The 13,622-nt window shown below is 44.0% G+C and overlaps 1 protein-coding gene across 2 annotated transcripts in view; it reads left to right on the top strand.

Annotated features, from left to right (window-relative positions):
• PLBD1 (phospholipase B domain containing 1) overlaps positions 1 to 13,622 on the top strand; it is a 54,268-nt gene that overhangs the window by 8,324 nt on the left and 32,322 nt on the right. For both annotated transcript variants that reach the window (XM_053225853.1, XM_027035613.2), the window contains one exon: positions 5,329 to 5,548. In XM_053225853.1, the coding sequence (XP_053081828.1) occupies positions 5,355 to 5,548 (194 nt within the window). In that variant the 5' untranslated portion in view covers positions 5,329 to 5,354. The remainder of the gene's footprint in view (positions 1 to 5,328; positions 5,549 to 13,622) is intronic.

Genomic DNA, 13,622 nt, shown 5'->3' with positions numbered 1-13,622 from the left:
GAAAAACACTTTAAGGACCAGAGTCAACACTACTTAGCAAAACTCAATCTGAATAGCTTTAAGTTGCAATCTTAATTTTTAAACTATTTTCTCTTACCTATTTTGTATCCTTCCTCCCCTTTCTTCGTCCTTTTCTCTTCCTAACTTACTGAATATACTAGGTACAATTTCATTGCTCTGGGTTGAAAACCACTTACTTTTTCATGAATGAAGTGCTCGGGAAATTAGTTTCCAAATATGGGAGAGGGCGACTTAAGCCACTTATGACTATTTTACAAACACTAAGACAGTGTTAGGATTTTTTTTCCAGCTGAAAACTCATAGAAAATATTAGAATGCACAAGTCAATAAATTTAATGTGAGCGTTTGGGTTTTGATGTGCAGAGTAATATAAAAATGAGGTGACTTCTTCCATTTTTATCTTATAGAAGAAAAATGCTTTGTTTTTATAAAGTAACGCTCCCAGATATTTATCAAATGCGTTGGCTTTGAAGACGTTGCTGTTAAAAAGTTTTAAATCTCATTTCCCTGTTAACAACTCTAGGGAAAATATCAACACGTGTCACTTGCCCCTTGGGTGTCTGAACCATCCCCAAACCCCTGCCCTGAGCTTGAAGACATAACGACTTGCTTTGACTAACTTCTGTGAATGGCCTGATAAACTTCACTTTCATTTTAAGAACACATGCAATTAAACTAGACTCACCCAGAAACAGTCTTTTGCCAGGTGCAGCGCTCCCAGGGTATACGTTGGTAAGCGGGACCACTCTGTCCTCACAGAGTTGGTGTAAAGCTAGTTTGGGATTAAAAGTATAGTTTTCTACCTGTTTGCTACTGCTTATCCTTTTCACAACATCTGCCTCCCAACATGGAGATGTATAAAAAAAAAAAATAGAGGGGCGCCTGGTGGCTCGGTCATTTGGGCGTCCACATTTTGGTGTTAGCTCCCGTCATGATCTCAAAGTTCATGAGTTCCAGCCCCGCGTCGGGGTCTGTGCTGGCAGTATGGAGTGTGTTTGGGCTTCTCTCTCTCTCTCTGTCTCTCTCTGCCCCTCCTGCTCTCTCTCTCTCTCTCCCTCCTGCTCACTCGCTCTCTCTCCCTCTCTCAAAATAAATAAATAAATTTAAAATAAAATAAAAAAATTTTTAATTAAAAAAAATGGAAACGTGCAATAGCTTAAACTACTAAAGGATTTAATTGGGGCACCTGGGTGTCTCAGTCCATTGACTGTCTGACTCTTGATTTTGGCTCAGGTCATGATCCCAGGGTCGTGGTATCGAGCCCCGTGTCAGGCTCCACACTTGGCGTGGAGCCTGCTTAAGATTCTCCCTCCTTCTGTCTCCTTCTCCCCCTCTCCCCACCTCTCTCCAAAAAAATAAATAAAATAAAAAAATAAAATAAAATAAAATAAAAACTATTAAAGGATTTAAGAACATCAGAAAGTAGCACAGTGCCAGGAAGACCAGAAAGAGCTGATGCAAGGAGAAAACCTTGAGGCAGGGAAGACCTCATTTGGTGGGGGGAGTGTAAAATTTAGATGCTGGCTAGATTTTCAAGGCATGTGCTAAATCAGTCAGTGTGTTAGCAGTAAAATTTTTATCACCTAATTCTCTTAAGGGAAAAGGTTTCTTTCAAGCATGGAGGCGCACTAGTGTCAAAAACAAGCACAGATTTGCAGAAGTTCATTATTTGCGGTCAGGAAGTTACGGAGTGCCGGCAACAGTGAACACACAGCCCTTGAGTGCTCGGGAGAGGGAGCAAGCCAAGTTTATGTCCAGAGGGGCTGCTGGAATGGAAGGTGAAGTTAGGGAAGGCCGCGGCCGGTGTTCAGAGAGAAATGCTGAGGTTTCAGAGAAAGGGAACGAAGCTAAAAGCATGCCACGTGGGTGGAACAGAAAGGGAAGAGCCTGGCGAGGCTTGCTCACCTTGCTTCTTCCCTTTACACTTTCTGTTTCTGTCTCTGCCCCTGATGGCAGCAGTTGTGAGGGGGGCGGGGGGGCTGCTTTTATATAGTCAGCCTTGCTTTCTTCACTTTCCTACAAGACTCACTGGAGGTGAGGGTGGAAGAGAAGGTGTGAGGAAAGCTAGGGAAAGACTGAGGCCAAGGCACTGTGATCCAGAATCAATCTGGAAAACATATTTATTGCATTTGGTAGCGAAAGAAGAGAAGTTGCTATGGATGCTACCCACAACTGTCAAATTGCAGCCAATCGGCTTTATTAACAAGTAGACTCTTATTTGTCACCCAGAGTTTAACAAAGTACTATGAATCTACGTATGCTTAGTAATGTCATTATTTTCACTTGGCCAAATTTTTTTTCATTTGAGAGAGAGAGAGAGTACACACAGTGGAGAGGGACAGAGAGAGAGAGAGAGAGAGAGAGAGGGAGGGAGAGAGAGAGAGAGAGAATGAGAATCTTAAGCAGGTTCCACGCTCAGCTCAGAGCCAGACACGGGGCTCAATCCCACAACCCTGGGATCATGATCTGGACTCGAATCAAGGGTCAGACGCTCAACTGACTGAACCACCCAGGTGCCCCAACCACTTAGCCATTTTTAAAGAAAGGCCACCAGGGGCGCCTAGGTGGCTCAGCCAGTTGAGTGTCTGACTCTTGATTTCAGCTCAGGTCATGATCTTACAGTTCGTGAGTTTGAGGCCCAAGCAGGCTCTGCACTAACAGCACAGAGCTTGCTTGGGATTCCCTCTGCCTCTCTCTCTCTCTCTCTTGCCCCCTCTCAAATAAATAAATTGAAAGAAAGAAAGAAAGAAAGCCCACCATTATGGTCATGACTTCACTCAGAAGTAAAATGACTTTCCTGCTAAGAATCATTCTTCAAGGGTCATTATTAGCATTAGCTTCTAAGTCTGACCAAGTCCCAGCCAATCACCCAGCCCCCTTGGAACAAGGTGCTATGATACTCTAGTTTTAAGATTATACTTTCAGCACTCATATGATAGACAATCTTTGCATCAACACAATAAATCGATAAAATGTTGAGTCCATTTCTAATGTTGACAACAAAAAACGTTTATAAACATTTAATCTGAACTTTCTAGTATCTTAATCACTAAAAACACAGTATGTCCAAAACTAAATTCATATTCCCTCTCTCCCCATCTGCTCCCTCTCTGAGTCAATGATACAACATCCATCCACTGGGTCTCAGTCTGGGACCCGAGAGTCATTCCAGCTTCTTCCTACCTCTTTGAAGACCTGAATATGAAGTTGGTCTTTCACCTGAGCAGCTGTGCCATAGTTTCTTAGGCCAAGAAACAAATGCATCACGTACCATTTCCTTTCTACATTTCTTTTCTCTTTTTCCTTTTCTTCCTCCGTCTCCTTTCCTTTCACAAATACTTCCTGAGCATCTGCCATAGGCTAAGCAATATACTAGTGCGGAGTCTTTGGCCTCGAGGAGTTCATAGGCTAGAAGCAGCTGAAGACATGTGAGTTACAGTGCAATGTGATAGGCCCAAAGAAGATGCACCTACGAGCAAGTTACATTGAGCTTGTAGGGCAAGCGAGCCTCCATGAAGTGGGTGCTACCTCCTGCATCTTAAGTAGCAATTTTGAGATTGCTGTGTGGTTAACAAGGCAGGAACTCTCTGGCAGAGGAAACAGCATATGCAAAGTGAGAGGTGTTGGACCAGCTAATGGCAGGTTGGACAGTGGTATATAATGGCTTCCAGATCACCAAGTGCGTGGGGTAGTGGATGAAGATGCATAGGTAGGCAGAAACCAGATCATGAAGGCCAAGAGTATAAGCTGAAGAACTTTATTTATAGGAAATGGAAGTCACTGAAGATTTTTGGTAGGCAAGTAAACAAATCAGGTTTGCATTTTAGGAAAGTCACTCTGGCAGAGTATGAAGAACGAATTACAGGTCAGAGGGACCTTCAAAAAGGCCTTTTTTATGGTTAAGGCTAGTTGTCATACCTGAAGTAACATGGAAAGGTAGAGCTGTAGAGGAAGAGACTGGAGGAAGAGATGCTTAGGAGGCTTTGATTCAACATGAGTTTGCAGAAGAGAGAGGAGGCCTGGATGGGCGTGGGTCTCAGGTGGAACGATCACAGAGATAGAAAGCAGAAGGTGGAGGATGGGTGAGAGAGAAAATGAATTCTGTTTTGGATATTTGGAATTTCTTTTGTTTATGGAATCATCCAGCTAATGTTATCAAGTGTGCGTTGGGCGTACAAGATAAAGAAAAACCCAGGGGGAAGATGAGGGTAAAAGCAGGCAGAAGAGGAGGAGACTCGGGAGATTCATGCTGTCCCAGATTCAGGGGAGGAAAGAGTTTTAAGAATAAGTGATCACCAGCGTCAAAGGCTTTTGGCAGTTCACGTGACATTAAGATTCAAGGATATCATCGGTGACCCAAACCAGAGCACTGTCGGTAGCATGATGGGGATGAATACCAGTCTGCAGCAGGCTGAAGGGAGGAAGTTGAGGAAGTGGTGTGTGAGCATGTGCCTCATTCTAAGGGGTGAGGTCTGGAAATGGGCCAGTCATATTCATAGCTCTCTCACCACCCTTGGCATAGCCCCTGACCCAGCACGCCCTAGAATATATTTGGAATAATTTCACGAAGGGAGTGAGAGATTCTGGCGATGGCCAGATCTGGTCCCAGGCTCCAAAGAGATCTTCTGTGATTGGTTTTCCCTTAGGTATGAGACAATGGAGCATGTCAGTCCACTTCAGTGGGAGGAGCCATTGCAGGAAGAGAGCTTTAGGGTACAGGAGCAGGAAGACACAGGATGGAACCAAGTTCCCAAAAAAAGTGAGAGGGGTCAATCCATAGCATGGGTAGATGGATGGAGGTGAACCAGTAGGGGGAGATGGCTACAGGACGTGTCAGGATAAATTCACAAAAATATCAAGAACTTGAGAGGCAATAGTTTATATTATTTCCCACAAAATAGGAATCTAATGTCACGTGTGAAGAATTAGGCAAAAGAGAGACAATAAGGAGCCTGAGAATATGGATGCTTTGATACAACGGCTGAGGGGATCAAAGGAGCCCCGGCCCTGGCCTTGCCCAGAATCCCATCTCTAAGGATGAAACATTGAGACCCACCTCTGCGATGCTCTGATTACTTCCCCCCACCTTTGACCTAGTTCTCCATGTTCTGAGCTCATCCCCCTTCATCAGGCTCTGGTTTTTCCCCACTTGTAACAAGGGCAAACTACAGTGGCAGATGTCCCGATTCTAATACAACAGGATTCCTTAAAAGCAACTATGTTGGAATCGTTGGTTACCTGGGAAAAAGTGTATCGGCAAATCAGTTAAATGGCATCCTGTTATTATCGCCTTTTCTTTTCTTCCAGGAGTCCACTATGCAACTGTGTACTGGATGCCTGCTGAAAAGACAGTACAAGTCAAAAACGTACTGGACAGGAATGGGGACGCCTATGGCTTTTACAATGACTCTGTGAAAACCACAGGCTGGGGCGTCCTGGAAATCAGAGCGGGGTATGGTTCTCAGGCCCTGAGCAATGAGATCATCATGTTTGTGGCTGGCTTTTTGGAGGGTTACCTCACTGCCCCGTAAGTACTCCGGTCATGGTGAAGAACTACCAGGCAACTTCTGTCCCTTTCTTTGTCCACCAATGCTTCTTGTCTTCCTGACATTGAACATTAGAACTGGAAAGTAGCTGAGGTCCTCCTCAGCGGATAGAAACATGATCAGAATTACATTTACACCAGTAATCAGGACCTGCCTAGAAGGAACAAAGCCCCCATTGTGGCATTCTTCAATTCTCATGGTACTTAAAATCTTTCCTTTTCATGAAACTGTTTTATTTATTTTTTTAATGTTAGTTTATTTTTTGAGAGAGAGAGAAAGAGCATGTGCACCGGTGGGGGAGGGGCAGTAAGAGGGGGTGAGGGGATCTGAGGCAGGCTCCATGTTGACAGCAGAAAGCCTGATGTAGGGCTTGAACTCACGAACCAAGATCATGACCGTGAAATCGTGACCTGAGTCAGAGTTGGATGCTTAACCAACTGAGCCACCCAGGAGCCCCTCGTGAAACTATTTAAAACACAGCTAAGCCGTTTTATCCCACTAGTCATTTATTGTCTGGCAGAAGGAAAATGATAGGCAGAGTGACCGAGAAGCACAAGACATGGAAGATTTAATTTAAAATATAAGAACATTTTTAAATGGTCTTAAAACAATAATTTCAAGTGGGCAAAGATTTTAAATTGAAATTCTGATGTCTAATATAAATATCCCTTCCAGTTCTATTGTTACTTAATTCTCTTGTCTTTCCCTTGTCTTGTGAAAATAACAAGGATGTAGTTAATAATAATGCAATCAGGGCACATCCCTTTCAGAGATAAGCTCTTTAAGGAAAAGAAGGTCACAGCTCATTTAATCAAGCCTCATCCTTCCTTTGATATAAAAAGTGTCTTGATTTGGCTTTCTCTGTGACCTAGACCATTGAGGACAGTTTAACCAAACCCTATTTTGCCCCGTTACCGCCTGAGTAAGGCACGTTAGTAAGTGCAGTGCCAATCTCACCTGATTCTAAGTACTGGAGATTATGTCAAACGTTGAATAACTAGTTACTGTGCTCTGGTCACTCTTTTTTAATGAACTAGAAATTCCTTTTTTTCTTTGTTACCAAATTTTTGTTACTCTACCGTACGAATTCCCTTAACGGTATATTACTCAGAGATGTATAAAACTTTATAGATTAAAACCTGTTTAAAACTGTGTATAAAAGTGTGTGTGTGTGTGTGTGTGTGTGTATGTATGTATAACTTTTCATCCTTCTCGCCAAATCTATAGTTATTGTGTATCCACTCGTTCTGATTGCATTGTTTAAACTGGGTTGCAAGTTTGGAGAAATAATTTGGGCTGAAGTTGTGTGCCTATAAATACATTAGGTTAGGGGTACCTGGGTGACTCAGTCGGTTAAGCTTCTGACTCTTGATTTCAGCTCAGATCATGATCTCGCGGTTAGTGAGATCAAGGCCTGCATCTGGCTCCATGCTGATTCTTTCTCTCCCTCTCTCTCTGCCCCTCCTGCACTTCCACATGGTCTCACGCTCTGTCTCTCAAAAATAAATAAACTTTAAAAAATAATAAATAAATAAATAAATAAATAAATAAATACATTGAGTTAAGTCATGTGGGGTAGACATCATGGGCTTTTAGGAGAAACTGTGATTTGAGGGAGCAGCTCTATCTAATCTGAGGCTGTTGTAGGCATAAGCAGGTGTTCCATAGGTCCGGGTATCACAGCAGGCGCTCAGGGAGTTTGACAGAAGGCTTCTGACACAGGAGGAACATCAGATATTCTTATGTCTCAGGAAACATAAGTGTTAACATCTCACTTCTTGGGGTGGGGGGATGACTTTATCATTTTACCCTTATTTCTAATATAAAGCATTGACCTATCCTTGGTGCCTTTCCTTTATCATTGATGAAGAAAATCCATAAGATATGGGTTCATATCCATTCTATTTAGTAACTTTTTAAATATTTCTGTATTAGAGTAAAAATTACTGAAATTTTATTTTGTAAAAGAAAAACACTTAGCTACTATTCAGTAACTGGTTTTTGTTTACTCTGCCTTTTTGCCACATCCTTTCAGAAAAAAAATTCAATATGTGTAAGCGAGTCTTTTAGGTTTAAGGCAAACAACTTCCTGCATTTTGTGACCCATTTTAAGGATCTGGCAAGTGAGTCTTCCTTCCCCTCAGGCCACTAGCAGCAGCCTGTGCCTGAATGATCAGGAGTGAGGGAGAGGTGGGTCTACTAATCTCAGTAAATACTGGATCATGAAGGAAACGTTGGGAGACTCTCCTTGGGAGCATTTCTACTGCAGAGAACAACCTGGAATGAGTGCTTTAATCATAAATACTATAACACTCCAAGAAAAAAGCCCCTCATGGGCCAAAGCAGTCAAAGAAGGCCTTGTGGAATGAGTGAGTTGTGGGTCTGGGGTTTGATAGATGAGAATATTTTGCCTGTCCAAGAAGAGGAAGAAAATCATTCTAGGCAGAAAGAAACAGAACCAAGTACTGAGAAAAGGCAATGCATCTGAAATGAGTAAGTTGCATTTACAAATGAGTGAGGAGTAGAGGAGTAGCCTGCCCATTCCACGGGTGCCATCCTTTATTTCGATGGTAGAATGCTCAGAGGTTTCTCAAATTTGAAAGACGACCTCTCTGTTATCTCTGTTTTGTATTCATTACTGGGAATTCAAGGATGTCACCTGCTCAGGGATGGACTTCCCATACGTGTAGTACCAAGAGTCTGAGAGGGCCTCTGCCCTGCAGGGACTTTGCTAGAACAGAGGACGTTGGCGAGCAGGAAGACGCATGACAAGGAACCGAAGGGGCTGGATGGAAGAGAGAAGTCAGAAATTTGTATATTTGAAGAAGGAGGAGAAAGAAAAAGAGGAAGAGGAGGAGGAGAGGACACAAAGGAAAAAAGGAAGGGAGCGACAGAGGGAGGAAGGAGAACAGAAGCAAAAAGAGGAGAAGGAAGAATTATAACCAAAGCTATCTTTTGAGAGGCTGTCATTCTAATCGCATTCTTGAAAGGTCAAATAAAGAGGGGAGTTTCTGCACCGTCCACAGTAAACTGTCCTCACCTGTCCCGACTGAGAGGCAGGGTGGCTCCCTCGGAACAGAGGTATTCGCATTCTCTGAAGCAAAGCAGGGGAGCTTAAAATGTCAACCACCCGGAAGCTGTGATTGTAGTCACAAACCAATAGTGGAGGAGGAATACAAGTCACAGGCTAGGGTTTGGTTTGTGTGTTTGTTTTCAGCTACACATGGGCAACTGTCTGAGGAGCAATAGCATCTTCATACACAAACAGCATTTTATCCACCTAAAACCTATACTCCTGGGGACTGTAACTTGGGGAGTGTTTGAGTAACAAACGTACTTGAGGGTATGATTCCACTTACTGAGACACAGCCTTGGAGCAAGAGCATCTGAGCCTGGGTGGGAAGGTGAGTATATGCCGAAGGCCGAAGGAGAGAGTCGCCTGTTTTTGTTTTCCTCTCAGCTTGCAAAGTAGCTCAGGCAGCTGCCGGAAGCAATGGGAAGTTTACGGCTGCCATGTTTTTCCCATATCACCACATTTCTTTATTTCTTTAATGTTTACTTATTTTTGAGAGAGACAGAGTGGGAGCCGGGGAGAGGTAGAGAGAGAGGGAGACACGGAATCCGAAGCAGGTCCAGGCTCTGAGCCGTCAGCCCAGAGCATGACGTGGGGCTCGAACTCATGAACCACGAGATCATGACCTGAGCTGAAGTCGGATGCTCAACGGACTGAGTCATCCAGGCGCCCCTCCGACATCACCGCATTTAAAATGGAGTGACGCTCCTTATATTCTCCAGAACCTTGGGGGAAGAAGCATATGTGAAGTGGGGTATTGTGGAATCAACAATTCAGATATTCAGATAAAGTGCTCGCTTTAACCACCTCAGAGGAAATAGTTTGCTCTTTCAACCTATGACATACTTGGGAGGCCAAACGAAAACATACAAAAGAAATAGCCTCAAATCCTCCATCATTTCATTTGAAGTGTTCAATAATGTGTTGCTTCCTTGAACTCTTACAACGCTCTCCCGATAACAGTTGGGACCCGGGGCCAGCCCTTTGTGCTGTATCACAAAGCTCCAGGCCATCTAACATGCTGCCGCTGCACAGTTATCCCAGGTACAGCGGTAGCAACAGGTACACCTGCACCAGAGCTTGGAGGCAGCACTAGATATTTCCAGGGGCTTCTCTCACCATCTTGCCCTTCCTCACACTCTCCCACCCCGACCCATCTCCTGAGCAGGCACTCCCTGCGGGATATTGCCATTAGCGTGCAAACCTTCATTCCACGTGGGGCCCTGAGCTATCCCATGCTGCTCCTTCGGCCCGTTACACACCCCTTTCCAGTAACTCTTAGCACTGTGTTTTCTGAGAACCAGATGCTGCCTGTCACATGGCCACTGATTGAAATATTACTCAACCCCCTCAAGCAAGACCCATCCCCCGTGCGATCTTCCCAAGGCATTTTCTGATTCCATTCCCAGTGGACTGAGCTCTGTCTCTCCCCTCCACTGTCTCTTAGTATTTTAGGGGCAGGTCCCCAGACACCTGGCACAGTACTTCTGCCCCCAGCAGTTACTTAATTACATGCTGATTGGGTTTGATTGAATCCGATGTTGTTCCAGTTCTTTAGAGATGAACGAGAAGTGGGAGGTACATATTTCCATGTAATGCAGTGTCTAGGAGCCATAGCCAAATGGAGTTTCTTCCTTGTTTTTTAACTTAAAGGGGTGGCTCCCTAATCAGAGTATCTCTTGTCTCCTTGATGATGTAAAAGCTGATGAATAGTCCCAGATTGTTTTTAATAAAACGAGTCATGAAACCTTTCTGGAAAGAATGATGATGAGGGTCTGCGTACCAGGTCCACTCTAGTCTTTAATAAAGTGGCTTATATCGTGTGTGGCCGAGGCAGCTGCTGAAATATCTCCTCGGGAATTACCTAATTTGAGTAAGCCAATTCAATGCAACCAACACTTGTTGCACGGCCTTGTGCCGGGCTCTTGGGATGGGGAAAGAGGAGGGAGTGAGTTTGCTCCTGAGTACATCTTTCCAAGAGAATCCCTTTTAAGTTAAGATGGTGACACAACAGTTGCTAAAACTGTGACGGAAAGGGGTTCTAGCAAGATTATGGCAGAGAAAGTCATCAAAGGTGGGTCCTTTTTTGTTTCTGGCCAACTACCAAGAAAAATCTCCTCCCTATCCCCCCAACTCGCTCCTTTGGCGTTAGAAATGAAATAGGCTTCCCACTCAAGCCTGGAAGCAAAGCAAAGTGAGACACAGTCCCACCCTCAAAAATATCAAAGGGTCCCTCAACTAGTACTGATCTGGAATTGAACATGAACCACAAAGTGCTGCTTCTGATGATAATGATGGCAACAACTGGCCTTTATATAGCATTTAAAATGTGTGCCAGACATCGTTCCAAGCATTTTACCTATGGTAAATTACTTCACCCGCAACACTGTGATGTACACACTTCCGTTCCCATATTATTGACATGAAAACTTGAGCACAGAGAAGTTAAGTAACGAGCTGAAAGTCACAAAGCTAGTGGGCAGGGACCAGGTTGTCCAGCTACAGAGTCTGAGCGCACACATCCACGGACACATGCGAATGGATTAATTGCTATGGAAAACACCAAAGGATCTCAGACCCAGAAAATTAAAGCAAGTAGAAAAGAGAAGACAGCACTGACAAGTGCTAAATGATACTGTATTAACATAACGCAGAGAGATTCAGTAGCGTGGGAGTACGTGTGTCTTCCCGATTCTTACTTACGTGTGCACGTGAGAGACGTAAAGTTAAGCAAAGTCCCAGCCCACTTGGGAGGACACTTACTGACTTGACACACCACAGGGCTGAGCTTAACATAACACATCCATGAGGCGGATACTAGCGTTGGCTCTGCTTGATGAGAATTTGGAGGCACGGAGAGATTGGGACTCTTGCTTACGGTCATACAACCTAGAAGTAGTTGAAGTCAGCCTTTGAACTCAGAATTCAAAGTCTCTACCCTTAACTGCTGTACTAGGTTGCTCCATCACACAAAAGCGAAAGATCCAAGACCCAGGGATCAGGGAAGAGCCTCAACCTGAGGGAACTGCAAGTGGTCTGCATTCCTTTGAGCTCCTGGATGCTGCGGGATCCGTTGAGGCCACTTCTGACCCCCAGGTGGACGTTTCTCTTCCTCTGCTCTGAATGTCAGAATCAAAATACCTAGTCCCTCCACTCCCAACAAAAAAGAGAAACGTTCAATGATTCCAGCCCAGTTACCCTCCTGTACTTGCATCTGTCCTGTCTCCTGTTATGTGGACATCGTCAGCAAATAGCCCAAGTCAAGATCAAGGTTCCTCGGTTTCAAAGTTTCTCAGCCTTGGCACTATTGACATTTGGGGTTGAATAATTCTTTGTTGTGGGGGCTGTCCTGTGCATTATAGGACCTCTACCCACCAGATGCTGGTAGCACTTTCTCCCCCACCACCTAGGGTGACAACCAAAAATGTCTGCAAACATTGCCAAACGCCCCATGGAAGGAAAAAAATCACTCCTGTTGAGAAACCTGGCTCCATTTTGAAATAGACTGAAAAGTTGAGAGGATTTAGCACTCTGGATGGAGCTAGGCAGGGTACAGTGATGAAGGTTTTGGATAAAAAGTATGAATTATTTGCTTCTTTACCTGAGTGGGCATTGTAGATCCCACAAATTATTTTTTCCAAAATAGAATTTTATTTTCATATAAATCATTTTAATTTTAAGAACCCGTTCCTCTTAAAAACAAACAAAAACAACAACAACAAAACCTTCCTCCTCGTGGCAGAAAAAGTTACCGTAGCCGTTTCTGTACAGAGAAAATAATTTATTATTTAAACTGAGTCAATTCAGAATGGTTCACTCCCCTCCAAACACTTTATCTCAGAATGGATTGGTATTACTGAAGCATCTTGGAGGGAGGGAAGGTGTTTGATCAGCGGTTGTCCTGTGGGCTTCTGTGGCATCCACCAAACTGGAACAGTCTTTTTAGTTTTTAGCTTGGATGTTTCCCCATGTGACATCTGATGAGGCTTCCTCACGAAGCTTCCTCAGTGTCCCTGGTCTCTTGCCGCATAATCAGTGCCACCCGAGGTTGCAGTAGTCACCACAAGTGTGAGTCTTCCACGCCGAGATGGTCCAATGTCCACTTGTTCTCCCTCAGGCCACGCAGAAAACGTTTGCTCCCCAGGCTCGCTAAGGTATGCAGGGCTCATGAGCCCTGACGGCCCAGGCAGCCATCTCCACTTCCCCACGTAGTCCTGGGGTGGGAAACCGTGGAGTTATTGCCTTCCCACACAACTAAATCAAGTCATCCAACTGACAGGGGATTTATGTATTCCATTCGCCTGCCCTGTGAGCCCATGCACAGGAGCCCTTCCTTGTCATCCACACACCTGTCTAGCTTTACCGCTGTTCTCTCCCTCGGTTTTACAGGTGGCGGATAGAGAAAAGTGACGAGCTTGATAATATAAATGTGGCAGCATAAATAAATACGTGAACAAAAGTTAAATGCGATAATTCAGTTTTTAAATTTACAAATAATTTGAAGGAAAAGCTGTCGCGAAGTGACTTTATTGAACTCAGGGATCATATAACTAAAAGATTTCAAAGGATTTTAATGCTGTTTGCCTAACTGGCAATAAAACGATTTTCATTTTAGCAGTTCCAGTTCTGGAGATTGCTAGATAAAGGGTATCTAAAGTTCCAACGTACGGGGAGCCGAATTTCTGTTCCTGTAAATCTGAGTCACCTCCTGTATCAAATAAAAACCAGAACTGAGACCTGAGATAAACTTGCAGTCCAGAGAGTGCAAGGGGTTCACAATTTACCCACTTTGCTCCAAACTTGTAGCAAAAGGTAGATACAATATATGGAAAGAAAGCATTATAGGAATACAGTGGGCCCCAAAACAAGATTAAACATATTTTGAGGCAGAAATGGAGCGGAAAACAAAGTGATGAAGTGTGGATCTGCTGGGCCTTTGGCATGAAATAGCCAGAGACCATCACCCCTGCTGATGCGTGAAG

The sequence above is a fragment of the Acinonyx jubatus genome, chromosome B4 (assembly GCF_027475565.1).
Source record: "Acinonyx jubatus isolate Ajub_Pintada_27869175 chromosome B4, VMU_Ajub_asm_v1.0, whole genome shotgun sequence".
Taxonomy (NCBI): Eukaryota; Metazoa; Chordata; class Mammalia; order Carnivora; family Felidae; genus Acinonyx; species Acinonyx jubatus.
This window is presented reverse-complemented; position numbering and strand designations above follow the sequence as displayed.